The sequence below is a fragment of the Chiroxiphia lanceolata genome, chromosome 12, assembly GCF_009829145.1.
Source record: "Chiroxiphia lanceolata isolate bChiLan1 chromosome 12, bChiLan1.pri, whole genome shotgun sequence".
Taxonomy (NCBI): Eukaryota; Metazoa; Chordata; class Aves; order Passeriformes; family Pipridae; genus Chiroxiphia; species Chiroxiphia lanceolata.
In genome coordinates this window covers 8,131,394-8,158,051 of record NC_045648.1, presented here as the reverse complement: position 1 = coordinate 8,158,051, position 26,658 = coordinate 8,131,394, and the positions used below count along the sequence as shown (strand labels likewise).

The 26,658-nt window shown below is 46.3% G+C and overlaps 2 protein-coding genes across 4 annotated transcripts in view; one reads left to right on the top strand and one right to left on the bottom strand.

Moving 5' to 3' along the window:
• POLG (DNA polymerase gamma, catalytic subunit) overlaps positions 1-3,450 on the top strand; it is an 11,141-nt gene extending 7,691 nt beyond the window's left edge. Inside the window, exons 20-22 of one of the 2 annotated variants that reach the window (XM_032700320.1) lie at positions 44-252; positions 1,316-1,473; positions 2,612-3,450. In XM_032700320.1, the coding sequence (XP_032556211.1) occupies positions 44-252; positions 1,316-1,473; positions 2,612-2,673 (429 nt within the window). In that variant the 3' untranslated portion in view covers positions 2,674-3,450. The remainder of the gene's footprint in view (positions 1-43; positions 253-1,315; positions 1,474-2,611) is intronic. The other variant, XM_032700321.1, reaches the window with a different exon arrangement.
• Positions 2,171-26,658, bottom strand: FANCI (FA complementation group I). 2 transcript variants are annotated; one of them, XM_032700318.1, is made up of 37 exons: positions 26,518-26,658; positions 26,366-26,438; positions 25,646-25,776; positions 25,090-25,246; positions 24,953-25,010; positions 24,477-24,518; positions 24,065-24,188; positions 23,100-23,185; positions 22,765-22,897; positions 22,432-22,524; positions 21,798-21,934; positions 20,797-20,977; positions 20,183-20,270; positions 19,161-19,291; positions 18,449-18,519; positions 17,438-17,552; positions 16,943-17,065; positions 15,781-15,849; positions 14,437-14,538; positions 13,461-13,640; positions 13,245-13,366; positions 12,683-12,847; positions 12,239-12,418; positions 10,793-10,956; positions 10,299-10,375; positions 9,731-9,847; positions 8,976-9,027; positions 8,282-8,409; positions 8,080-8,148; positions 7,865-7,952; positions 7,376-7,560; positions 6,699-6,755; positions 6,559-6,618; positions 5,761-5,847; positions 4,625-4,720; positions 3,950-4,075; positions 2,171-3,121 (listed from the first exon to the last, which is right to left on the bottom strand). In XM_032700318.1, exons 1-37 carry the CDS (start codon positions 26,599-26,601, stop codon positions 3,056-3,058), a joined length of 4,017 nt encoding a protein of 1,338 aa, XP_032556209.1. In that variant the 5' UTR covers positions 26,602-26,658; the 3' UTR covers positions 2,171-3,055. The 2 variants fall into 2 exon arrangements, with proteins under 2 accessions (XP_032556209.1, XP_032556210.1); XM_032700319.1 differs by having other exon boundaries at positions 7,376-7,557.

Below are 26,658 nucleotides of genomic sequence, written 5' to 3'. Positions count from 1 at the left end.
ACCCAGTGCTCTCTTACTATCCATCTCTGTTTCCTTTCACCAGTTTCTGACCAGCAGAGTGAACTGGGTGGTGCAGAGCTCAGCTGTTGACTACCTGCACCTCATGTTGGTCGCCATGAAGTGGCTCTTCGAGGAGTTTGACATCAAGGGGCGCTTCTGCATCAGCATCCACGACGAGGTGCGTTACCTGGTCCAGCAGCAAGACCGCTACCGGGCAGCCCTGGCCCTGCAGATCACCAACCTCCTCACAAGGTGAGACCTGACAGCTGTGGTGTCTCCTGGGGAGGAGCAGAAGTGCCTCTGAGGTGAGACAGGCAAGTTAAAGGGGCTGGGGTTGGCTGTGCCTACAGCAAACTGGTGCAGAGCAGTTTTCTTCTGCTCAGGGCAAGTTAGCAGCACTGGAGGCTGCAGTTCCTTCATGCGTAACTTAAGGTGGCTGTAAATAGACCTCGGCTTTGATTTCCAGGGATAATATGCTGGCAAGAGGGGGATATCATCAGCTTTTGGCTCCTTCAGAGATGAGGCCATTCACTGTGCTCTGTTGGGATGGGAACACATCGCCTCCTGCTCCCTTCAGGTCTGCAGCCATCCTGTGGCAGCAGCCCTTGGGCTTGGCTGAGCAACTGGGAGCCTGAAACTGTCCCATCCCTCATTCCCTGCTGCCTTCAGGGGAGAGCAGGGGGCGCAGCTTGTCTCTGCAGTCCCACTGCTTCCCTGCCCCATGCAAAACTAAGCTCAGCCTAGAAAGCTCTTGACCTCAAAGGGTTCCTGTTGATCCGGCTTGCAGCACAGCCAGCTTTGCCAAATCCCCTTCCCAGTACCATGGGGTTATTTGGTGACACAGAAGCCATCCAAGGCTGAGCTGTTTTCTCCCGTGCGGAGGCAGGGACACCACAAACAGCCTTTCTGTGCCAGTGCAGCAGACGCAGCGGGACGACACCCTGACGTTCCTGCCTTTGTGCCAGCTCCTGCAAGCACAGGGCTTCCTGCTGGGAAAATCCAGCATCTGCTCTGCCTGCCTGGGAGGATTAGCCAGCAGTGAAGGGCTGGTTTCTTCCTTTCTCCCGAGGAGGCTACGCTACTTGTGAGGAGGCAGTTACTCTGTTCTTCCCACACCCACTTTAGCAATATTTGACCCTCCTGCTACCCAGGACTTAAAAAGCACCTTGTCCCCCACCTGCTGAGTGATGTAGGTGCAGAGTGACCTGTGAGGGGTGGCTGGCCACTTTGGTGAAGCTGTGGCTGATTGGAACTGGGTGTGACAAGGCCAAGAGTGATGTCCAGCGGTGTCCCACCTGCTGTTTTGTTCTCCCAGGTGCATGTTTGCCTACAAACTGGGCCTCCAGGATCTGCCACAGTCAGTGGCTTTCTTCAGTGCGGTGGATATTGACCAGTGCCTAAGGAAAGAGGTGACCATGAACTGTGTGACGCCCTCAAATCCAATGGGAATGGAGAAGTATGGCATCCCTCAAGGTGAGCATGTCTGTGCAAGCTACGCCCTGTAATCCCCTCTGCATGGGCATCCTCAGCTTAGGCAGAGCACTTGGCCTAAGTAGTCACTCCCTGAGGGCTCCTCTGTTCGGCAGAGGCACCTCATGAGCCCCTTGCTTCCTGACCCATCATCTGACCTGAAGGGCAACCACCATGCTGGAGCCTGCCCCTCTTTCCTTTCTCAGTCCCCAGGCAGTTTGTGCTGTTCCTTCCAAATATTTCTCACAGTGATGAGGCAGTCCTGGCTCTCCCAGGGACGTGTCCAATTCTCTCTGCACATTTGCTTTGTGCCCCTTGGAGGAGCCCTCCTGTGCACTTTTAACACAACCCAAGGTTTAATTGCTCCTTCTCTGAAGGGAGGTGCTTCAACAACCATGTCTGTTTTGCCCTGCAGACCCAAATTTTTCCAGCCTTCATCTCTTTCTCTTCTTCCTCGCTCTCCCTTAGCCCAGCGCAGCTCTGTTCAGAGAACTGCTTTGGCATTGCTGGGTGCTTCCTTAACAGTCCTAAGGCCTAGAGTAATCCCTACCTGCACTCAATGTACCCCTCTAACTGCTCAAGCAAACGAGTAACTTTTGTCTGGGAAAGCATCTCCTCCTTGCTGTGCAGCAGCTTTTCCCAGATAAAGGACAAACCTGCCCTCAGATTTGTTCTCTCAGTCATTGCACACATCAGCCACTCCACCCTTGGGTAACCTTTATTAGGAGTCTTACAGGCAAAAGGTGCTTTTAGAAACAGGATTTGTGCTCTGTGGGCAAAAAGGGCACTTGTGTTCTCACCAAGAACAAGGCAAATTAAACAAGTGCATCGCAATCAGGGTCAGCAAAAACAAAACAGCAAAAACATAATGGCATAACCAGCCTGGGCAGAGGAAGCTGTGGCCTCTCACTGCTCAGGAGCTGCACGTGGCAGCTTCAACTCCAAGGTGGAACAGCTTGTGTTCCCAGCTTCCTACTGGTGCTGGTTCTTGTGTTCTCACCACCACTCAAAACAGAAGTTTGAATAAATTTAAGGCTTTCTGTGCTACACGCTCTGAACTAAAGCAAACCACGGCTATCGCTGTCTTATGCTGCAGAGTCTGAGCGTACTGCAGGGAACTGACTGTCCCCTTGTCTTCCAGGGGAAGCACTGGATATATATCAGATAATTGAAATAACCAAAGGCTCGCTGGAGAAGAAGTGATGACGCTAGAGTGCCAGAAGGACAGTTGTCCAGACTGCGTGCCAGAGCCTCACTGTCCTTTAAGGAGGTCTTTTGGCAGGGACTGATCCCAGTCACTCCGTTTCCCTTTTGCTGTAAGAAGGGATGTTCCTGGGGAAGAAGATTTTGGTAGCAGCATATTTGAATAGCAGAGGCGCTTCTGAGGGCAGCGGCCACCTGTAAAACCTGAGACAGGGGCCAGAGTCGCTGCTTGCACTCCCGTGGGCACAAAGGAAGAAGGCATAAGTATTTGACAAGAGAAACAATAAACCATCATCTCCATACATGCAGCTCTCCAAGACCAAGGCGAATCCACCACGGAACAGGCACTGTGGGAGGAGGCAGCAGCAGCAGCAGCCCTGGTTTATTTTTTTCGCCGTCTCTTCTTTTTGGGTTCCTGGTTCTCATCTGTCTGCTCTGCTGCGCTGCTCTGGAGAGGGGAGGGAGAGAGTAGCAGTACAGACTGTGATTGTTTTTGTGTGATTAGTCTAGGGAACGTTTATCTAAAGCAAGAAACCAGACGTGCTGAAAAGGATTTAGCTCTTTTTTTTTCTCCCTAACTAAATGACATGAATATGGGACTTCTGTCACCCACTGAGACTTTCCCTGTGGGCCAATCCCCCTCTCCAATTCATGCTGGAACTTAGATCACAGGCTACCAGTGGCACAGGACAGGGACTGTGTCCTGGGTTTTGGCTTACTGAAACACTCAGGAAAATATGGACAGATGCACCAATAAAAACCTGGACAATCAGCAAACAGCTTATTTTTCTTATCCAGCACAGGTTATGCTGCCTTCACCAGCACTATCTAGCAGAGATGGGTCTGAGGAGAATGATGCCTTGCAGAGTTTGCCCTGCCAGGTCTTTATCTACATAAGTTAACCTGGATGCAAAACCACTTTGCATCATGCTGCAAAGGCCTGGTCCTGGCCAGGCAGTAGGTCCTCAGGGGTAACACTGATAGACCTCTCTGCTTGCTGAGGCAAAGAACAAGGCCTTAAGAGCAGTTTCACTTCCCTAAGACCAGGAACACAGAAAGCTAGTACATGGAAATAAAGGCCACTCAAGGCAGAGGGCTGGGGCATAGGGGTTGACCAGAGTAACTGTTCACTCCTTCCTATTAGCTGAGTATTAAAGTGAGAGCTAACCCAGGGAAGACAGGCTGTCCTAATTTCACACATGCCTGCACAACTCACAAGTACAGTTGGCCTCTAAAGAGAGGGAAACCTACCAGTAAAAGCTAAATGAATGCTGACCTGGTCATTGTGTGGCTCATTCTCAGCATCCTCAGTGTTGTGCTCCTGCAGGGCACTGTCCAGCATGGATGCGTTGATGCGGAAGTCCCGGGAGGTGCTTAACTTCATGTACTGCATCAGGTTCACCTGCAGCAACCAAGGTGAAACCAGGGGGAGAAGACATTAAGCCATTAGCATCTTACTTTAGTTCTCTACCTTGCCTAGTCTCTTGCACAGCACTGGGACTGAGTCCATCACAGTAATAATGCAGGACTGAAGCAAAAGGCAGGTGAAAAAGCACCCACTCCCATGTGATCCAGTGGCCCATTTAGGTGTTCCTAAAAGCCAAGTGATTGCCAGTTACTCTCACTGTCATGTAGTACCCCACTGTGGTACATTTCATGACACAGACTGGGAGAGAAGGGTGAAGAAAGCTGGCCTGAGGTGTGCATGCTCCTCCACCACCAGAAACCACACACTGTAAGGTCACAGGCAGGATTGACATTGACATGGGCTGGTATCAGTATGGCAGCAATTCAGAAGTGCTGGGCCAGGAGTGTGGGCAAGGGCTGAAAAGTCCTTACACCTTTCTAATTTGAGCATTATTAAAGGTGGACCAGCTATAGCTCTCCACCATGCCCTCGATCCCACTGTTCCACCGAGTTCAGGTCACAGAAGAGCTCTGCTTTACATTACCTTTGACTTCTTGGAGAGATGGATAAGGAACTTCTCATACTGCTCTATTGCAAAAATCAGGTTTGGGATTGGTTTGGTCTCTCGAAGCACTTTGGCCTGAAATGCAGAGAGGAGTGTGATGGGTCAGATTTAGAAGGGAACAATGGTGTTGTAGCATGACATGAAGACCATGACATTCCCTGTTTAGACAAGTGTCTTCAGTAGCCTTACTCCTTATCAGTCCTGCCCCAGCAAGCCTTGCCAGCTTTGCTACTAGTTTTAAATTGACTCCCAGGATGGTTCTGCAGTGAGGCTCTCCTATGTGTTGCTCTGTACTCTGCCTGCAGTCCAGAGCCCTTGATATCCCTGACAGCAATGGGAGCAGCAGTTCCTCTGCCCCAGCTCTCCCAAGGCGTCACAAGCACAGGCTGTCCAGGCAAGGAACACACTGACGTTTCACCACATTGTTGTCCTGTTTATTTACCACTACTGGTATTTGTTCCCCATGGTGACAGAGTGGTAAAGGATATGCAGCATTTCAGCCCGTTTCCATACACTCAGGGAAGAGCTGGGAAGATCATGCTTGTGGCTTTTAAACCCTTAACATCACAGGAATGTCTGGGACAGCTGATGAGATGGAGAAGATGCTGTCTGGGAGCACAAACAAAGGACATCAAGGACCTGCCAGCCTACTTGCTTGCTCCCAACCAAATAATCCAGTCATTTTCAACTGCTTTACTTTAGTGGAATCCATTCCTTCATCTTTAAATGTACTGATAAAATTAAGAAACACTTAAAGAGAATGCAATAGTGGTTCAAATAAATTAGCCCATCTCTGTAATTTCATAGCTTACCCCAAATGTTAAAAATATCACAGAACACAAAACTATCCATATTGACCTTTCCTTCATGTCTGTGAGCTTTTAGGCTGCATTTAGTGAAGGTGGCTTTTTCATTGTGGTTTTTTTGGTTGTATTTTGGTTTTGCTTTTTTAGACTTCTCTGAAGTTACAGTAGATTAAATCTGATTTTTACTTAAAGGCCCAAATGACAGTTTGTCCCTGGTGATCTGTGAGAAGCCACCAGGTAACACAAGCCTTGAGGTATGATTCCAAGTTCAACTACAGCCCATGTTCTGACAGAGCGAGTCAGTCTTACCATGACTGTGGAGACTGCAGCAGCTTCATCCTCTTTCTTCTTCTTTTTCTTCTCTTCCGTAAAGCTTAAGCTCTCACTGTGGATGTTCTGAAAGAGGATGCCAAAAGATGTGTCATTACAGGGTTAGCAGGGAAGAAAGGCCAGCTCAGTAAAGCCAGAGAAGTCCTTGCTCTGGCCAGCTAACAGCATTACCAGCTACATGACAGAAAGGTAGCGATACAAGAATGGAATTCAGGGTAAACACCAAAAAAAAAAACAAGGAAAGAAAAACTAATTTTGTAATTTATACATTCTGAAATATGCATGTGTGAGAAGTCCTCAGCAGTGACAGCTCTGCACACCACGACACCTTCCCCAATATGTTGTTCAATTCCTGTGGTCCTCACACAAGTACCCAGCTCCTCTCCAGGCAGATAAATCCCAGCTTCAGCACTGCAGTCTTTGGCACCCACATTACTTCACACTGTGATGACTGCAGTGTTGTTGACCTTTATTTGCCATTGTGGTTAACAGCAGTATTAATCTCATCCAAAAAAACCCACATGAACACAGGGGGAAAAAAAAAAAACCCAACTGAAAACCAGCTCCTTCCCTGCTCAAGCAGAAATCAGCATGCTCAGTCCCAGTGGTGCTGAAATGTCTTATACTATTATTTGACATAGTAAAGCTTGAACTATAAGAAACTCAACTCATGTCAGGAAGATTAATAATCCCCAAAGGTGCTCATGTGCTGCAGCTGATACACCACTCAGCATGAGATAGACTCACTGTGATTTTGCCAGTTAATTTAGGCCTTACCTGTACATAAGTAATGAATGAGTAACACTGTGGAGTCAAATGGGAACCTGAAAGCTTCACCTGCAAAGGAGCAGAGAGGTTGGTGTTACTCCTAACTCGAGGCAAGGAGCCATTTCCTCCAGCAATTTGCTCACACTCACCAGCTTTTCCAGCCTTCCTGGAATCGTATTCGAGGTGCTGCGGCAAGCTTGGATATACTGCAAGAAAAACATGAGTTTCTTCTAGGTATGCTGTTCTCATCCTGTATCCAGGCAGAGCTCAAAGCAGCTCATCCAACAGCGCAGTGGGGAGGGCAGGATTTGCAACAACTATCCCCCACAGTGGCTTGCTATATCACGTCTGCATTCCAGAGCTGTGAGAGAAGAGCTCTGGGGCATTCACCACCTTGTCTCAAAGGAGCTCCACTGGCCTCCTTTCATGGCCCTGTTCCCTCAGGTCCTGCCTCAGGCCTTTAATGGGAATGAGTGGCAAGGGTAGGATTGACGCGTACCGTGAGAACACTGTTAGTGCTGTTCATTCTGGCACAGACCTGCACAAAGGAACCCACAAAATATACTGGAAAAAGCCACTCCAAGCCATGGAAAGCCAAGCTGAGCTGGAGAGAAGCTTCCCCTTATCTCCACTGGTACAACCATCACTGCTCAGAAAGGTCACGAAATTGAGGGCATGAAAGCCAACAGAATAAGGGCTCAGCTCCTGTAAGAGATCAACAGCCCAGTTCTGAGCGTAGCTGCTGAGGTCACTGTGAGCTTGCTGCAGCAGATGAGAAGAAAGCTTTTAGGTCATAGGCAGCTCACTGTCAGAGGAGCACACTCACATGTTTGATTAGGGAGGTGAGAATTGTGTATGTCTTGCTGAGGCTTCTCAGCAGTGTGTCCACACAGCTCCCTGCTGGGAGTGCAGTCTGCACCAGCTCATGATAGACTGTCAGGAGAGTTCCCAGCTGCAGAATTACACCTTTCTCCAGAGCCTGGGTTTGGTTTGATGGCTGAGAAGGGTCTTCTAGAAGAAAGAGATGAATACTTGGTGAATGTGTGTCTAATGAATCCTTCTGTGTAGGTGGGAGGCACAAAAGGCCCTCTTTGTGTCCAATGCACAAAGCACCCATGTGGCACAAGGAAAATAATCACTGGAAGGATTTTGTGACAACGCCCTTATCTTACATTGTTCATGTAGAATCATCTTGAGGGAGAGTTTAACCTGCCCTCAGATGATGCTGTCTTAAAATCCCAAGATACCTTTTTTCCTCTCTGTCTTCATCTGGTTTTGACAAAACGTGTAACATTAATAATTGGACTTTTATTACCTGATGTGTTGGACCCCAGACTGGTGAGTTTCTTGATAAGCCAATCCACCTCTTCAAGGACCTTATCCACCTGACCCAGAACCAGCAGCTAAGACAGAAACACCAATAACAAAACAGGTTTTTGGAGGAGTTTGGCACAACGGGAACCTGCAAGCTGTTTGTCACACCGTATCCCTGGACTCTACATTTGTTCCACACACACTATTTTGACTCACACAGACAGTGGGGGCTGCAGTCTTGGCATTCACTACGGCAAAATGGCACCGACTCTCCACTTCTATGTCCTGGCCAGAGGAGAGAAAACAAATTCTGGTGAATAAAACTCCAGCTGCTGTCACAGAGTTTACACCAGAGATGCACTCAATTCTGCCCTGACAGCACTATGTGATGAAGGGCCAGGCTGCTTCTGCATCACACCTGATCTATGTCTCCCAGGCAAGCGTGGATGTCTTGTGCAAGTTCCCGCAGGAGACTGACCGGGCTCTTGTAGAGAACGTGGACACTGAAGAGCAGAGACAGCAAACCCTTGCAGCAAGAGATATCCTCTGTGGGGAACAGAAAACAACACATTATATCAGGGGCAGAGCTCCCCCTGCTACTTAGGAACACCAGACATCCAGCGAGGGGAAGTCTCAGATTCAGTGCGGATTTAACCGAAATGATCCACAGTAGGTTAAAATCCCATCAAAATACTGCAGTTACAGCAGCACAGTTCAAAACATCAGGCATCCCATGTAATAGTGCAAGGGGAAGTGTGGCTCACTGGAGCCCTCAGCTCACAGAAAAATTGTGACCAAAAGCACTGAGGAAGTGCAATACAAACTCTGACTAGAATACTATCTTTCCAGAGTATAAATCCCGATTTGAGCCTAAATAATAAGGGAGAAAATTCAGGTAAGTGAGTGGCTTCCTTTTCTTCAGCAACACTAATAGTTTTAGTTCTTTCTCTAAGATTCGTGCTAATAACCACAATGTCATGGCAATCTGCCACAGAATGGGACCTGAATGTATCTTAAAGAGGTAAAACCAGGACAGACAACAGCAGAGCACCTAAGGGTCTAATATCAGACCTGACACATCACATCTAAACATGCTCCCCAAGCTTACTTACCAAGAGCATTTTCTTTGCAAACTTTGACTGTCCAAGTCAGGAATTGAAGGAACTAGAGAAAAAGAGAAAAGATATCATGACTTTGAAACAGAATTCAAAGCACAATACTACTACTACTACTAGTAATAATAAAAATTCAAGACAATGAATCACAGCAAAGGAAGACGAGTGAAGTCCCCTCCTGGCAGAAGGCACCCAGCTGTGCTCTATGAAGTTCCACAACAGATACTTAAACTACCAACAAGTGAAAAGCTGAGATCCGGGATGGGAATGGCAATACATTCCCCTGGACAAAGTAACAGCTCCATTTAATTTAAGGTAAATGATGACTCCAGACTTCTGGCACACTTAGTGCAGTTCCTAGCTTGTAAAATTCGGCCACTTTAGAAAATGACTCCTTGCATGGAAGGAATTAGGCACTCAGCCAGTTTGGACTGGACACAAGTCTGCTGGCCTTTTTTGCCTCTATTCCCATGTGGAGACAATACTACAACTAGGCTCTGTTAGGAGTCCCTGCTCAGGCAAACAAATCACTCAGGTGCCCAAAGCCACGATCAGAAGGTGCAGCAGTGGGATGAGACGAAAACTTGCTCTTAACTGTCCCTGCAGGAGTGTGACAGTAGAACCCTTGAGAACGTAACAAAACTGTTCTTTCGACACGTGTGCCTGCAAATCCCAACCCAACCTGATAATCTCCTTCCCACACCTGCAGCTACAACATCCATCCCTGCCACCACATGAAGGCTGTGAAGTACCTGCTGCGAGGCCGGATCCAGGAGTTTGGACAATGTGGAGAGAACTGTGATGAGTGACTGCGTTTCCTTGGCATTGAAGTCATCCTCAGCACTGCTGAGCTGGTTCACCAGGGACCTCTGGTCACAGGAAGGAAAACAGTCCCTGAGTGTGCATATGTGTTGGAGAAGCAAATAACCAGAAGCTGCAGCAGATAAAGGGATCAGCAGCAAGGAGAATAACAAAGAGTATAAAAAGAGGAGTCTTCTAAAGAGCAGGTACTGCTTTTTGTTAGGAGTGCTTACACAGAGGCTGCTTATGACTCAGTATGACTTTTACAATACTCAGATAAGTTTATGCTGCACTGAAGAACCTATAGTTCTGTAAATACACAAGCACTTCCATCCAGCTCTGCACAGCACCCTGAAAAAGCTTTTCTTAGGGATCAGAAACTTTTCTGTACTGGTAATGAATCAGTGCTACAGTTGCTATCACAAACTCAACCCTGTGGTCAAGCAAAAGAGAGCTAGCAGTGCTTTCTGTCAGGATTCCAAGTGCTTTGGAACACTTGCAGCACACAGTGGTACTTACCTGAAACTGTCGGATCTGGAAGGCAGCTTTCTCCGTGACATTAATATCCGTTTCTTCTGCGTCACCATCAGTAATATCTGCCAGAGACAGAGAGGTGCAGAAAAAAAGCTAAATGCCAAGAGCAGAATACAGGATTTATTTCCAAAAGTGGGAAAGACTGCAACTGCTCACAGCTAGAGGAGGAATACAGACTGCAGAACCGTGGTGAGCGGGGAAATGTGTTAAAGGCAAACTTCAAATAGATGAATGTTATATCAGACCCCAACTATCCTCTGCTGACAGACTCAGAGCTCTATAAAAGCAGGTAAAGATATCTCTGGAATTTGTGTCTGGTGTGAAAAATCAATGCTATGAAGCCCACCTTATTACTGACAGACAAGGACCAGACCCCTCTCTCCCTTGTTATGGATAAAGGCTGCTAAGCCCCTACCTGCCCACACATGGGCTGGAACATGGAGGTCAGAAACCAGAGCAGAACTGTACTATGTGCCTACCCAGGGCTTGCAGAAACTGGGGGATCCTGGCAGTGTACAGGATCTGCACCGTGTTGAAGATCCGCAGCAAACCTTCCAAGCACAGGAGTGAAATGCTTTTTCCCTTCTTCTTCCCTGATTCTTCAACAACAGTGGGAATTGAAGTGTACCTCCAAAGCAGAACCCTGTGGGATGAGAGATGAGATTTAGACCAGTAAAGCTGGATGCACAGGGCAAGAACTAGATTCTACTCTTAGGATTGTATTTTTAATATAACTAAATTGGAAGGTCTTTTTTCTATAGGAAAGTGGTGGGAGAAGAGATCTAGTTTTAAGATTTTATTTCAATGTCAGCAAAACAGCTACTGCATTCTTCCTGCACAGTTAAATAATTTAATTCTTTCCAGGTGCCAAGGGACCTTCCAATTCCATTTCAAGTCCATCTTTATACACTCATTTCTTCCATCCAGCTTTCTTTCTTTCTCAGACTACCCAAACCCTGACCACGGGTATCAAATCTGCCAGTGACAAAAAGAGCTTTTCTTTTGGCAGTTTGGATCTACAAAATGTCAGAATTCACTACAGGGCTGTCTATAAATAAAATCAGAGATGTAAAGGCAGGCAAAATAAAAAGCTGTGAGGAAAGCAAAATTGTTTGGCCCAAAGGAGACTTTTCTATTTGTAGGCAAACATCTTTTTCCTGCTCCCCTAAGACCACTTCTTCCCTTTTTTGTTCCCTCTCCTTTCTTCTCATTAGTTCTGTCGCCTGCACAGATGATCTTATTCTATTTCAATGTCCAATCACGCAAAACATGTAGCTCACATGTAGTCCTAATGACTGCAACAAAAATAGCCTCTATTATTTGGGGCGAGACACAAAACCGGCATTATGCATGGCAGGGGTAATTTGCATTTTGTGCTCTCTGCTGACTGGGCTCTGAAAAGACCCCATGCAGATATGACCTAGATTCCAAAAGACATTTACATGGTTCACATTCTTGGATTTCCAAAGGATTAGATGCATGAATGTCTTCCAGCATCTTGCAGAAGTCCTACAAAAAAATGTTTTCTAAAGCTTGTGTCCCTCATACATCTGTTTTGTACTGCAGCTTGAAGTGAATTTAAACTTCACTGCATTCCAGAGGCCTCAAGAATTCAGCCTGTAATCATCCTACCTTCTCTGTGACTATGAGTGATGAGCCAAAAGTCAGAGAGGGGCTGAAAATGAGAGTTTGATGGTGTTTGGTTCTTCCAGGCCAAGTACCATTATTAGAGCTGTATCACTCACTCTGGCACAGAAACCGTAGTGCCTCCACTTGATTTCTCAGGAGCAAAGAAAGGCAATGACCTCAACCCGGGAACAATAACTGTTTGAAACAGTTATGGACTGCATTCTTCTTTCAAAACCCTGAGAATCGAAAATCCCCAAAATGCATTGCTGATGTCTCCACCTGCCACAGTGACTCACTGCGTGATTTTGCAGAGGTTCTGAAACATCTTCTCCAGATTTTGTCCATCTGGTCCATCAGTTTGTCCCGTCTCCTCCAGCTGCTGCACCTTCTGCAGAGCTACACTGACAGCATAGCGCAGGAACTCTGTGCTGGAGCGCAGAACTGCCAGGCTCTCCTCATGGCTTTGGGCATTGTCCCTGAGGAACCAAGAGCTCCGTCAGAGAACTGGAGATGCACAATAAAAGCTCAGGAATGGCCTACGAGATTCAAAATCCAAATATTTGGATTCACAAATATTTACAAATAAAATCATTGGCTGAACTCAGGGTGGAAGGTGTGCTTTGGTAGCTTGTAGTGAACACTTGGAGGGCACAGTTCCACCAGCCTTTCCAAATACACTAACAGACAGGGTTTGAATTGATGTCTGGCTCTGCTCCACAGAGGGCTGGACACTTTCTCACCTGAATAGAGCTGTGAGCAGAGTGGATACAAAACCCATGGACAGGAAGCTCCGTGCCGTTTTGTTGCCCAAGGCAGATTTGTTCTTTCCAGCTTTCTCCTTCAGGATTTCAGAGAGTTTGTTGTAACATGTAAACAGGCCTAGGACATCCTCAAACTTGTTTTTACTGCAATGAAGTAGTAGAAAGCATTAATAGAGAAAATGCAGTCTTGAAGTCTCCCATTTAAAGCTTCAGTTGCCAAATTAAACAATGACACTCCCTAAATGATGAAACAATGACATATGACATCTTCCCACCTCCCTAACAGTGTATACCTCATCCATTCCTCCTCGACCTGTTCTTCTACAAAATGTCAGATCCCATCTCCCACATCACATGACATTCAAAAGGCAAACACTCCCCAAGGCTCTGTGAGTGGCTGTGCCACAAGGCACTCACACTCAGAAAACATCACTGATGCTGTCTTTGCACTACCACCCTGTGCCTGCAGTGAGGCTGTACTCCAAAGAGATGGGCAAACAGTAGCACAGCTAGTGCTGGAGGGTAAGATTTGATGTTTTACCTGAAATTCCCGATGTTGAAATTGTACTCAATCAGAACCTCACAAATTCCCATCACCTGAATAGCATAGATGTTGTTTTTCACACCAACACCAGAAGACAGAGAAAAATCTGCCGATTTATCCTAAGAGGCAAAGGAAACAAGTGAAAAATCTTTTCAAAACCTGACAAGAGCTCAGCATCTTCTTCCACTGAGTCAAACTGAAAATTTGATTTACCAGTTCAAAGTCTTCCAACTCGCTCTTGATCATTCGTCGTGTGACAGATTCAAGCATCTCTTCAAAGTTTTGCTCAAATCCCACATCCTCCTCCTCATCGTCATCCTCAGATCCCTGGCACAGATTCACAGTGCTCTTATACCAGGCAAGACAGTGCTGGATACAGCAGAGCAGATGAGCCTGAAGGAAACAGCCACAGTCACACTCAGCCTGCAAGCTGGAGGTCATTGGTAGAGGTGGACATGGGCCAGACTATTATAGTTGGATGCAAAGAGCTGTAGCTGCCTTCAGAGCTGCCTTGAGTCTCAAGAATATGCCTCATTCCTAGATTGAGATGGTCAGTAATCCTACACAGAACTACCCAGTTCTTGCTTCAATGTTCTTGCCCAGATGAGATGTATAAACTGAACTCCCACTGCTCCCTCCACCCAGCTACCTCAGCTGCTGAAGGAGATGCCAAAGGGACTCTCACTCTAGCTGAAGAGTCTGCTCCATTCCTGCATGTGCTACTGCAGCACAGCACACAAGCTTCCTTAGGGGAAAACAAAGTGATTAATTTGAATTTGTTCTCTTGGAAGTCCAACGAGTTCTTGAGGTCTCATCTCCAACAAATTTCAAAGGAGCAAAACCAAAGGGCAGATTCTTCCCCCTGCTACACACACACTGCACAACCATTTTATGTGGAATTAAGTTGAAGGAGGGAAAAAAAACCCGCAGGGTGAACTCAACAGTGGATAACAGAACTACACTATTCCTACAGCATTTTTCACACAGGTCCCCATAACCACTGTGCTAGTGGAGCTCTAATAAATAGCCTGAGGCAGGGGTGAGATGCCCAGCTCTGTTGTCATTTAAAGAATCGCTCCAGGCTAGAAGAAGCTGAAGAAGCACCAGGTATTCAGCTCATGTAGCAGGACAACTAAAATGCTATGTAACAGATGAGCTTGCAGCTGTGGCCTGGCAATATAGCTCTTACCAGTGGTTCTTGCAGAAAGATTTGATCTCCTTGAGCCATAATACATCCTTCCAGTTTCAGTGGAGGCAGGAGGTCTGGCTGGGGCAAGTAATACTGCTTTATCTGTCACAGAAAACAAGAAATAAAAATAACTAGTTCCTTGGTAACTGAGCCTCTTAGGGTGTTTGAAAATAGAATACAATAGTCTTTGTACCCCACTTTAAAGAGCAAAAGCTGGCACTGCAATAATGGGACAGTACAAATATGCGAGCCACGTCATCTGCTCTACCGGTGATTAAAATCCCTTCTTGAGTTCCTCATGTACCTCTCAGCCAGGACATGTCACTGCCCTAAAATAATCTGACCACTTGCTGGTGTGTTGCCCCAACATGTAACACCACTTGCACTCCACCTGCAGTGCTACCCATCCTTTTAACAGCGAGGATCAACAGCTGCTGCTGCAGCCCTGAGCACCTGAGTGCCCTTGTCCTGGCACCCACCTTCCTGGCCTAAAGGTGCAGACACCTGTGGAGGCTACACTTGGCATGAAAACAAACCCACGAGACCACGCTTCCACCAATTCCTGGCTGTTTGGCACCACAGGAAAGAGATATGCTCTGAGTATCGACACAGAACCGAATATAGGGAAAGTTATAGATGTATAATGATGCCATAAAATTTATACATTTACACCAACTTCCTGTTAAGTGCCCTCTGCCACCCAAAAGCTGTCTTAGCTCAGTTCATGTTCCTTTCCCAGACCCTGTACTGTCATGGGAAAGCTGGAATTAGTCAGCATGAACTCTATGGATGATTAAAGGGAAGAAAATTACTTGTCTCAAAGAAAGCACAGCCTGTCCAATGGATTGGGGAAATGTGATTGTCTTGTTGCCATGAGCAACACTGCTGGGGGATGAGTTAATCCTCCCAGATCCTACATGGACTTGGGTATTCTCCCCATGGGAGGACAGCAGTAATAATTACTGTGTCAGCACACATCCTTAGGGAAGTATGGGAGGGTAACTGCTGTGCACTGCTAAGGAACAGGGAGAGCACAAACCACTTCTCCAGGCTCACACTTCCCCCATGACCTAAGAACTGAAGGGCTGGAAAGGGCTCCAAGAGATCCTTCCTCTTCCACCCTGTGACAGGTTATGAACCAGTCTCCAGACGTTTACCTAGACTGCTCTTTCAACATAGCAGGGATTTGAACACCTCCTTAGGGCAGTGTTGCAGCACTTAAACATATTTCCAGTGTATGGCAGAACTACTTTCCCCAATATTTAACCTGAATTGTTTGCCGTGCTGGTTGCAGTGCAGAATTCTTAGAGTCCCTTACAGCCCCACCATGGAGCAGTACTTTACCTGGGACAAGAGTGTTTCCATTATGGAGCTGGCCAGCTGGGAGTTCCTGCGAAGGACATCATAAAAACCCTGGAGACAGGAAGGAAGGACAAGTGGGCTGACACAACACAGAAAATGAACCACAGGCACAATAAGTTGGCGTCATAAGACAGCAATGACACTTTGGCACTGCAAGGAACCATGAGGAAGTAACAATGTGCTCAGTGTACAACTCCATACCTGGCAAAGCAAAGGCACCACAGAAAGAAGGTATGAATCAGAAAGAGTATGAATTTCCTCACAGGGGCCCTCTCACAAGCTGTATCTCCCTAGCAGCGGTGGCATCAAGCCCAGAGTGACTTTCACTGCTATTTAACACTAGCACTAGATCCAACTTCAAACTGTGAAATCCTGCTTCAAAGGCAAAACAAGCCAGTGGGGAAACTGTAGGAGGCAACAAATCCTGCAGACTGAGAAAACTCAGTGGATGGATAAAGCAAGCACTCAAGTTTTCTAGCAACAGTGACAAACACATCTAAAACTTGCAGCTCACCAAAGGTCAATCCAACCAAGTCAAGAAGGAAACAAAATATCTCTGACCTGGACTGGTTTTTTTACCTCAAGGTAGTACCCCACAGTTATATCATATATCGCAGTTATACACACTCAAGAATGGCCCCTTATAACAGGCCACTTGTCACAGGAGATCTAAGGGACACCCAAGCTTTTACAGAAACTTGGAAAGGAAGAGGAGAAAAGACAGTCTCTAAGGAAGTTTCTCCATACTCTACAGTCAGGGTTTTCTTTGGAGCCCACAATTAACTCTCAACAGCTCCACATCTATCCAGTGCCTTTATACCACTCCTCCTCACTGGGCATCAAACATACCTCCCTTTTCCCAGGCCACACCACACAGGAAGACAGACTGATGCATTTTTGCTCTTAAGCAATGCATGAGCTGAGGAAGATACATCAACATGTCCTTGGGCTTATAATAGTCCAAAATAAAAAGAAGCAGAAGGATTGAGAAAAAAAACAGTCTTTGGTACACGCGTCCCAAGAAGAACATAACTGAGCTGATAGGCTGTTTTCCACAATAATGTGATCATTATTTACCTGTGGCTGCAGCAGAACCTGACTCCAGAAGAGCTGTTTAAAAGGAGACCGAAAAAACCATGTTTACCTCATATAACATGAGTCGAACATCCGCTTGCTGGCTCAAACATCGCCTCAGGCTGCCCAGGATTTCAAGGCAAAAGGCCTCATTAGCTGCAGAATTATAGCAGGCATGAACATCTGCCTGGATCTGAGAGGGAATATTAGTCACATTACACTGGGTATATTCTCAGATATCACAACACAGAAGCAAGGTGATAAAAAGGTCTGGCCCCTGAACAATCACTGAAATAGTCCTCAGTGTGCTTCCAGGCTCCTTATCATCCTCACGGAGCAGTGGGGATGCTCCCCAGAATATTTTGTGCTGTAAGGGAATGACTCTGAGCAGCAACATCCCTAGACCAGCTTCTCTTTGCACATTGCACTTCCCAAAGCTTTCCTTCCAGGACTAATCCTTACTGAAGTTGTATTTCCATTTTGGGGAAACACTCCCCTCTTGACTTTTTTCAAACGGTGCATGTTAGACACGAGACTGTCTCATATGTTCACAGCAAGCACTTACCTGAGTGGCACCAATGGCCTGGCTGCACTGGGAAGAGGACAAGCTGCCCAGAACCTTAAAATTCCTTAACAGAAGCAAAAATCCAGCGACTGCAGCTTTACGAGCATCGAGCTGCCTGGGAATTGGGGCATAAGGAAACATAAGGAAACATGGAGACAAGAAGCTCAGAAGTAAATACAAGATCAACTCAGCAATGAAAAAAAGACCACAAATATAGAGTGACTAGGCCCAGTAGAACTGTATTTCCCCAAAAGGCAGCACAGTCCCAAAAAGCCAAGAGCTTGGCAATTTGTTGGGAACTCCCTTGCTTTACACTCCCACAATATTCAATTCCCTTTCTGTCCTTGCAATGCTCACACTGAGGGAGAGCCCCAGGCCAAGACCCAAGTATTAAATGTCCCTTGAAAGCTGGAATGGGAGAGTCTTACAGACCTCAGAGTAGAAAAACTCCTAACAAAAACCTGGTGTTTTGCTCTGCTCACAGAAATCCCAGGTCTTTCCCAAAACCAAGTCCCTTGCCTTGAATTATAATCCTAAATTCTGAATTCTGTATTCATAAACAGGTAGCCACTGCCCAACAAAATCCATGATCACAGCAGGATGGTTTGCTCAAAGCATTACCAAGATAACAAGGCTGCTTCTCTACCACCGTGTAAGGGATCAGAGGGAAGGTGGCAGCTCAGCATTCTGATCAGTGGTTCCTTCCAGACTCTCCCTAGCACCTGGATGTACTCAGCTGTGTAGACACGTGTTGGAATTGGTTTTAATTTTGCCTGCTTATTTGGAGCTCCCAACAGTTTTCTGAATTTGCAAAGCCCATTCAGCTGGGGCTTGGTTCAGTAGAGCTGTGACTGTATTACAGTCCTAGGATAAAGGGATAGGAGACGTCACCATCTAGTTATGGAAGAACACAGGAAGAAGACACTTAGCCAAAACAAAAAAAATAATTTCTGCTCCAAAGCCATAAATGAGTTGTAGAAATTTTTTCAAAGCATCCCCTTCCCAGCTTACCTGGAAAAAATAGCTTTTTGGAGAACAAGTATCAGGGAGTCCCTCACTGACATGCTGACTTTGAGCAGAGGCTGGAAAGGAAAATAACCTTTGGAGAGAAAAGCACTAAGGCATGCCAAGCCCTTGGGGCATATGAGCTCATCTTCCTCAGGCCCATCTGGCCCTGCATTTCTAACACTGTTGTCAGTACAGTAGGAGACCCAAAATGTTTTAAAATAGAAAAGGAAACCCATAGAGCTGTAGCAGTGAGACACCTTAGCAGGTGAGTGAGGACACAGTGCAAGGTTTGGGAAAAGAAATGTTATCCCCAGGTTGGAGAAAGCAGGTAAAAGTTTAACACCAGGGCAATATCTCTGCCCAGTCAAAGAGAAATACTGACATGGAGCTTGGAAGAAGAAAAATCAACATGACAGCTACAGCTGTTCAGCTAAACACTGTATCCTTAGTTTTCTACAGGGTGCAGCATCTGGGCATCTTCCAGATGAAAGGTCAGCACGGAGCGCTTTCGGTCCCACGCCAGACCACACCATATGCTTTTTGCTAGAGGGCACATGCAAATCCATGCTTGAAGAACAGCTCTGTGCTACACCACAGCACAGGATGAAGGCTTATTTTATAAGGAGGGTTATCAGATCATGCATATAATTGTGGCCCAGAGCTGTCGCTGAAACTAAACTAGCAAGGATATTCACGGAGGAACGCAAAGCTCTACCTGCACTGCCCGGAGGAGCCCTTGCACTGTGTCGATGGGCAGAAAGGACAAGTTGTCAAAGGTCTCTGTGACTTTGGAGGATGAAGTCTGAAGCACAAGAGGAGCTGACACAACAATATTGGACAGCAGCTCTGAAAAATAAAAGGACAAAAGGAGCAGCTGATGCCAAGGGGCCAGAAAAGTCTGAGCAAAAGATGTCTGTAGAGCTAAGAATTACAGACTAATTGAAGACCTTCCATTACACAGAGAGGTCGTGACAGGATGAGCTTCGAAAACTTGAGCTCTGCTGCAGGCACCAAGTGTAAAACTCTCCCAGCCTGGCTGAAGGGCCTCACCCCACCAGAGGGCACTGAGGTGTAAGAGAAAAGGTTGCAGCACAGATATCTCGGCAGCCCCAGCGGCTCCCAAGCACTTGCCCAAGGACAAGGAGGAAGACACGGTTAGGAATGTGGACCAGGTTACTGACTGATGGTACAGACTTTCTGTGCGTCAGCTGTTCCATGGCAACTGCCTGCAAATGTGTTTTTCACCTGTGATGAATGCAAGGTAATCTGATGCAGCTGATACCTCAGAAAGAGGAGAAGGAACAGATTTTCTTGGCTTCAGGTCATTTCAGCAGGAGCTTCAGAAACCCAACCACATCCTGGGCTGCACCAAAAGCAGTGCAGCCAGCAGAGTGAGGGAGGTGACTCTGCCCCTTCATTCCACTCTGGCAAGACCCTCCTGGGAGTACTGTGTCCAGCTCTGGGGTCCTCAACACAAGAAGGACATAGATGAGTGGGTCCAGAGCAGGGGCACAAAAGTGCTTAGAGGGCTGGAGCACCTCTGCTATGGAGACAGGCTGAGAGAGTTGGGGTTGTTCAGCCTAGAGAAGAGAAGGCTCTGTGGAGACCTTGTTGCAGCTTTTCGGTACTCAAATGGGGCTTGTAACCCAAACCATTCTGTGACTCCCTAACATGTTCTGAGGAGCTATGTTGTGACTGCCCACAGAGCAGGGCACATTTTTCTCCCTTTCCTGTTACCTATGAAGTGGGTGACAGGAGATGCTGCTTTTGTGAGGACTCTGTTCAGGACCTGCTCAAGAATTTCACTTCTGATGGGCTCATGAACCTGAAATGAGAAAGAACAATAAGTAAAAGTCAAAACTACATAAAGATATTCCCATACCTCACAAGACAGGTAAGCTGGGATGGTCACCAGAAGTCCCTTTCAGATAAATCCACACAGATCAACTCAGATTTCACCCCAGGACAATCAGAACCAGCACATCAGAGAGGTACAGTCAAAACATAATGGGGCAAATCGTCTGTGGGATGCAAATTTACCAACTCAGTGAAGAAGAATGGGTTTCAATCCCACCTTGTCAGATTTTATTTGCACCTCTGATTTTCTCTACTTTCTCCATAGTTTCTTGGGAACTGTAATAGGGATTACACAAGTACCATAGTAGCTGGAACAGAGTAGGATTAGGTCTTTATGAGGATGGCCTCTTCCAGCTGGAGAGGGCCAAATAGGAGACTTATGTTTGCAAAACGCTGATGATGGATACAGCAGGCAAGGTTTTGACACCATTTACCAAGAGAGAATAAGAAGAGAGTTCCCTCCCTGCTCAAAACCTCTCCAAAACATACACTACCTTAAATGTTTCCAGCAGGATACTTGCTCCCAGTTTGCAAGCCTGCTGGGCTGGCATTTTTGAAAGGCCATAACTGGTATCAGCAGCTTTTCCTCCAAAGGGCTTTTTTGGTTCATATGATTCCATTAGGCTGAAGCCGAGATCCACCAGGCCCTGAGTAACGTGGTCCCAGCCAAATGCACTGAAGAAAACATTAAATGGACCAGGGAAAAAACAACTTAGTCACAGGAAAGTTTAGATTAGAGCAGTCTGAGGTAAAAACCTTCTGCAGTCCGTCCAGGTTGCAAAGCAGCAGTGAGAGACACGTGATGACAGCAGGGAGGATGACATCCCTCACAACTCTGTGACTGTCTTTAGGCTGAGGGACAGGTGCTCAGCACAACACCTTCTGCAGTCCTGGTTCTCCATCAGACTTCCTTTCCAGTTCAAATGCTTCCTTGCTAGGGGGAATGATGTGCACTCAGGTCTGATCTGAACATAACAGTATGTCACAGTCAGAGTGCACAAGTATCCTACTGATCACAAGATCTTCAAGTTGGAGAGAAAGACAGAAGAGGAATGCCTCCCATCAAACTAAAGGACAACTGGTGACAGACCAGAGCTATCCCACAGCATGTTTAAAGGACTAACCATGTGGGGGATGAAAACAGAGAACATATCCCTCATGCCTTGATTGGAACACAAACTACAGCCAGCAGCATGACTCACACTCTAAGTGTTTCAGTAAGAAAAACAGATCAGGTCCTGATTAGTTTAGTCCTTTGTACCACCAGATTCTGAGATTTGAGGTAAAAGGAGTAGATTTGTACAGCTATATTTTGTTGCCTTTTTTTTTTTTAATTCGCCAACATAAAACTGGGATAAAAACTTTGGATTTTGACACTGATCCCTGCCAGCACATGGTATTTGGTATTTAGCATCCCAGAGTATTTTAGCAAGGCTGAAACTCTCCCCCCTCCCAAAGCCCATTGAATGTTCTGAAGCACGTGGCAACAACTCACCTATTTTTCACCACTTCCAGAATTACAGCGCTTACATCATATTGTTGAGGAAACAAATCCTGCAGAAACTTGGAGGCCTGAAGGAACTGCAGGTCCTTGCAGCTTCTTGTGATTGATGTTTTCAAGAAATCAAATATCTGGAACATAAAATCATTAAGTGTGAGGAAATGATCTTTGAAATGGGACCTGTATAGTCTTGGGTACGTTCCAGTAAGAGCACCGGCCAGGGCACAAGTTCCAGTACTGCCTGCCAAAAATCTCAACTCACTTCTTTTTCAGGACAAATACACCAGCCTCATTAAGTGCTTCAAGGAGGGTAACCTGCTGCCAGATGCTTTTCATGTGGCCAACACAGAGCCAAAACATTAGAAAAAGAAGACTGCTTTTCTTCTCATCCTACAATACCAACCCTCAGGAATCACTACTCCGGAAAACTGTGATATTGCTCTGGGGTCTTTTCTAGTGTTCAGTAAAGTACAGCATACCGATGATCTAACTGCCTCCCCACAAGCATCCTGAAACCATTTTAAGCCTAATTCTGATGGGACTACTACCTAACCAGGCTTCCTTTCCTTTACAAGAAGTGCAGAGTGTATCCCCATGGAAGTTCTCTGCAAGTTTATGACCCACATACCTGCTCTTGCAGTCTGTGTTTTACAGCAACCGACAGCAGAAGAGCCACGCTGAAGGGACACAGGGCTCTACCAGGGTCCTTCTGCTGCTCAGTCTAGAAAACAGCACGGAACAGTCAGAAAGCTTGTTATCTTCAACTTGAAGTGTCCTGCAAGTTCAGGAAGCCATCAGGTACACGTCTCTTCAAACATATCACAACACTTGTTAAAGAGAATGTGACCGTGATCGTAAAAATTATTAAATCCCTTCTCCATGTAACCAACTAAGTTTTAAAAACCTTGCTTCAACATCTTCAAGAATAGCACCAATAGAAAATGGCTCCATCCTGCCATACCTTCAGATGTCTGATTAGTTCCTCGCCCAGGTCCTGGTCCAGGTTGATGACAGAAACAATATGGAGAATAACGGTGCCTTCCACGTGGCAGAGCTGGTCCAGGGGCATCGTGGCTACCTCAAGGTCTGCTGACCTGTAAGTTTTATCAGAAAAAAACCCAAGCCATCCAAAGCCATAAATCATTTCTTATGGATCCAGGAGGACGTATTTGTACAAGGTTTAACAATTCAAATTCAAGGAACCTTGGACAGGACCAGGGTGACTACAAATATCCAGTAAAGAAATAAACAAATATCCGGGTAGTAAAGAAAGGGGATAACAGAGCAGGAACTCACTGTGGTACCCTCTGTTCTTCCTTCTGTCTCTTGTCCAGCTGATTGAAAAAACTGATGATTCCTTCTAAAACAGTCTTCTTACTGCCCTGCAAGACAGAACATTACATTAAGCCATTGCAGGGCCTGCAGTATCCCAGAGAATTACACTCTATTCCCACACCTATCACAAATATCATGGTATCCTTCATTTCCCTCCATAAATTGCTGAGGCAGGGGAGGACTCCTGTGTGGCTCATTTTCAGATTTCCAGTTTGCATATTTCTTTTGACTGCACTTATTGAAGAGCTGGAAGAAACTCAAGCTTTCAGATGCTCTGATTGCCCTTTTTTTTTTTTTTAAGTTGTTACTAATTAGAAAGGATCCTTTATGTTTTAATCAATTGAGAAGGCTTTCAAACTCCTAACTTTAAATCTAACAATACATTTTGGCTAGGGGACCCAAATGACCTCCTATAACACACACATAATTTGTCTTTGACTGGATCACAAATGAAGTAAGCAAAAGAGGCAGATCACCCTGTCAAAGGCCAGAGATGTGCTCTGCTCTGGAGGAAGAGCACAGTAGATGACACATTCCCTGTACAAGTCAGACTACAGCCCAGAAGACAGTCACACTGCATGAGCTATTATTATAGTGTGCAGATCACAGAGAGTGAGCAAAACCACACTTGAGAACAATAAAAAAACCAATCCTCTCTGCTGTCTGCTAGGTCTCTGCTCATCCCTTATTTCCCAAAGGTTTCCTTCTTTTCCCACAAGGAAGATCAAGGTCCTTTCTTTCTCTGAGCAGTCAGCTTCTTCAGGCTAGAGGTAGTTAGAGAAAACCTACTGATGTCCCACTGTGTCCCTACAGCATGGTTTGGGAACAATCAGAATCCCTGTCCAAATCCAGCCTATAGATTAGTCTGGACATTTTTTTTCTGATGATATAAGCTTAGAGGAAATCCAGCTCCCATGAGTTTTTACCTTTGCAGAAAGCAGCAGCAGCTGATAGACCAGAGGGGGAATTTCCTGCAGGTCTAATTTGGAGAACATCCTAAGGACCTTTTCAACCACAAACTGCAGCTCCTCTCCTGATAGTGGAATATCCCTGTAGAATCAAAGATTCTTATTCATTATTATATTGTTAATTTTCCAAGGCTCACTCACACATGGAAACAAAACCACAATGCCATGCCCAGCCCTCGGGACATGCCTGCACAGCTGTGTTTTGTATCCACATGGATTTGGTGTGGATGTTCATGGACGAACCACCCATGGGGCTGTACCTGCTATGGTCAGACCTCCTGTTCCTACTTGCCCCAAACTACATGTTAAATAGGACATGGACATGATCACAGCATAAGGCAGTGTTGATGTTGAAGGGAAAAAGAATTACCTGAACATGTTGGCAAGATGTATTACACACTGAGGATCCCACCTGGTGAAACAAAGATACACTGGAAGACTGAGAGCAAGCAGGATTATCATTTAGCTCTTCCCTCCTACACAATTATTCAGTGTCACCATTTCCCTGTTACATTCTGATACTAAGATTAGAAGCCAGATTTCTACCAGAACTCATCAGCACCACCCTAACCACCCACATTTACAATGGTTCTGAACCGCCCCAGCCCTTACAATAACAAATACCAAGAAAGGAACAAAAACAAGCACTTCCTGAGACCAGTTCATGCAATGGTCGCACCGGATCTGGGAACAGGGTGCTCCCTTGCCTTCCCAGTCAGAGAGGACACTGTCACAGAGGGCACAGATTCAAAGATGACAGGACACACAGCTCATAGTGGATGTCTTTTTCAAAACAACGAAACACAATGTTTTGCCACATGACTAAGAGCTGGCAGATGTACTTACTTGCTGGAGCAGAGGGTATTTATCAGCTGCTTCTTAAACTCTTCCCCATTCAGTTCACCTGAAAAACCAAGAGTCTTAGGAGCTGGCTCCAGAGGAAGGGAGGACAAGGTGCAGGAGAAGTAGTTGATGGGGGTTACCTTTCCCATAAGCCAGGCTCTCCTTTGAACTGGCCAGTACAGTGAGAACAGTGGAAAACAGCTCCAAGGATTTCCCGTTAGAGAGGCTGCCGCCTTTAATAACATCAACAAACAGGTTGGCAAGCTCAGCCAATGCGTGGCCTGGCAGCTGGCGGGCCTGGGAGGACATGCAACAGGAAAGAGCCTGAGGCTGTGCACAGAATTCCACATATACATCCAAACTGTCACCAAAAACCAGCTGAAGATAACATTTCTCACAGTGAAATGCTCCCCTTAAATGGGAATTCAGCCCCAAGTTCCCTGGTTTGTTTGCCCTTTATAGAACAGAACAGTAAATCAAGATGATGTGATTATAGGTTTGGAGTTTTTAAGACTAAATATCCAAAGATAATCAAATTCACACACAGAGCAAATTCCAACGCCAGCTAACTTAGTCCACGGAAGATTTGTGGAAAGGACACAACTCATTTTCCTCAGTGGCTTAGTGAAGTATCTCAATCCACATATGAAATGATACCCAGTAGAGCCCAGGAAAGCCAGCCTAAAGGAGCTTTACCTCCAGCATCAGCAGTCCTATGATTTCAGACACCTTGCCCAAATGTAGGTCTCCTGACTCCACTAGTGGGACACAGTGCTTGTAAACCTGGAGTCTCCTGAGAACACCACTTCGCTGAGAGCAGGGGGAGCCTTATAGCAAGCAAATAATAGAGAGGAAGGAATAGGAAAAAAAAGTTATGCAAGTAACAACATGTTGCTAAACTACAGGAAATCAGCAGGGATAAACTGTCACCTGACTGCAACTCCCTATTTTATCTATCTGACAAAACAAATAAAAACAAATAAATAAAAATTTAAAAAATCAAATAATAATAAAAAAAATGAGCACAGAAAATGAGAATCTCTTGGATAAAGTAGTCAAAGCACTCAACATTGTTATCACACCCTATGGCTCACTCAACCTGATGCCAGACATCAGGAACCGTCACAATGTCAAGAAGAACCAGCCTGGTAATTTGGTTTTCAGCTGGCCAGCTCAGTCCTACTCCAAGGTGTCTAAGTGCTCCCAAAATAAATCCCACTTATCACAACTCTATCAGTCCAGTCTGCTATCTGCTATGTTTTTTCGGGTGTCTTGTTTCCCTGTGACAGCCCTGACGAGTGGGTTTTTACCACAGAAGTGACACTTCCATGTGCTGTTCAGCACTGGCTGCACCCACCTGTGTTGTGAGCAGCGCTGGAGCCGCAGCCCCCTGAGAGCAGCTCAGACATCACCCACCTTTGAAGATGCCTCTCAGCAGAGCCGCCGTCTCCCTGCCCTTCAGCGCCTGCCTGGTCACCATCTCGCCCAGCTGCAAGAGAAGGGGACGCTGTGAGCCGCCCCTCGCCCGCGGCGCTGCCCGGGCGGCGCATCCCCCGCTCCCCGCGCACCTCGGCCTCGCCCAGGCTCTGCAGGGCCTCCTGCAGCCGCTCGGGGCCCTCCTCGGCCGCCAGCGACAGGATGCGCTGGGCCATGGGGACAAGGGGCCGCCCGGAACCCCCCGGGCCGCGCCTCCGTCACCCCGAAATTCC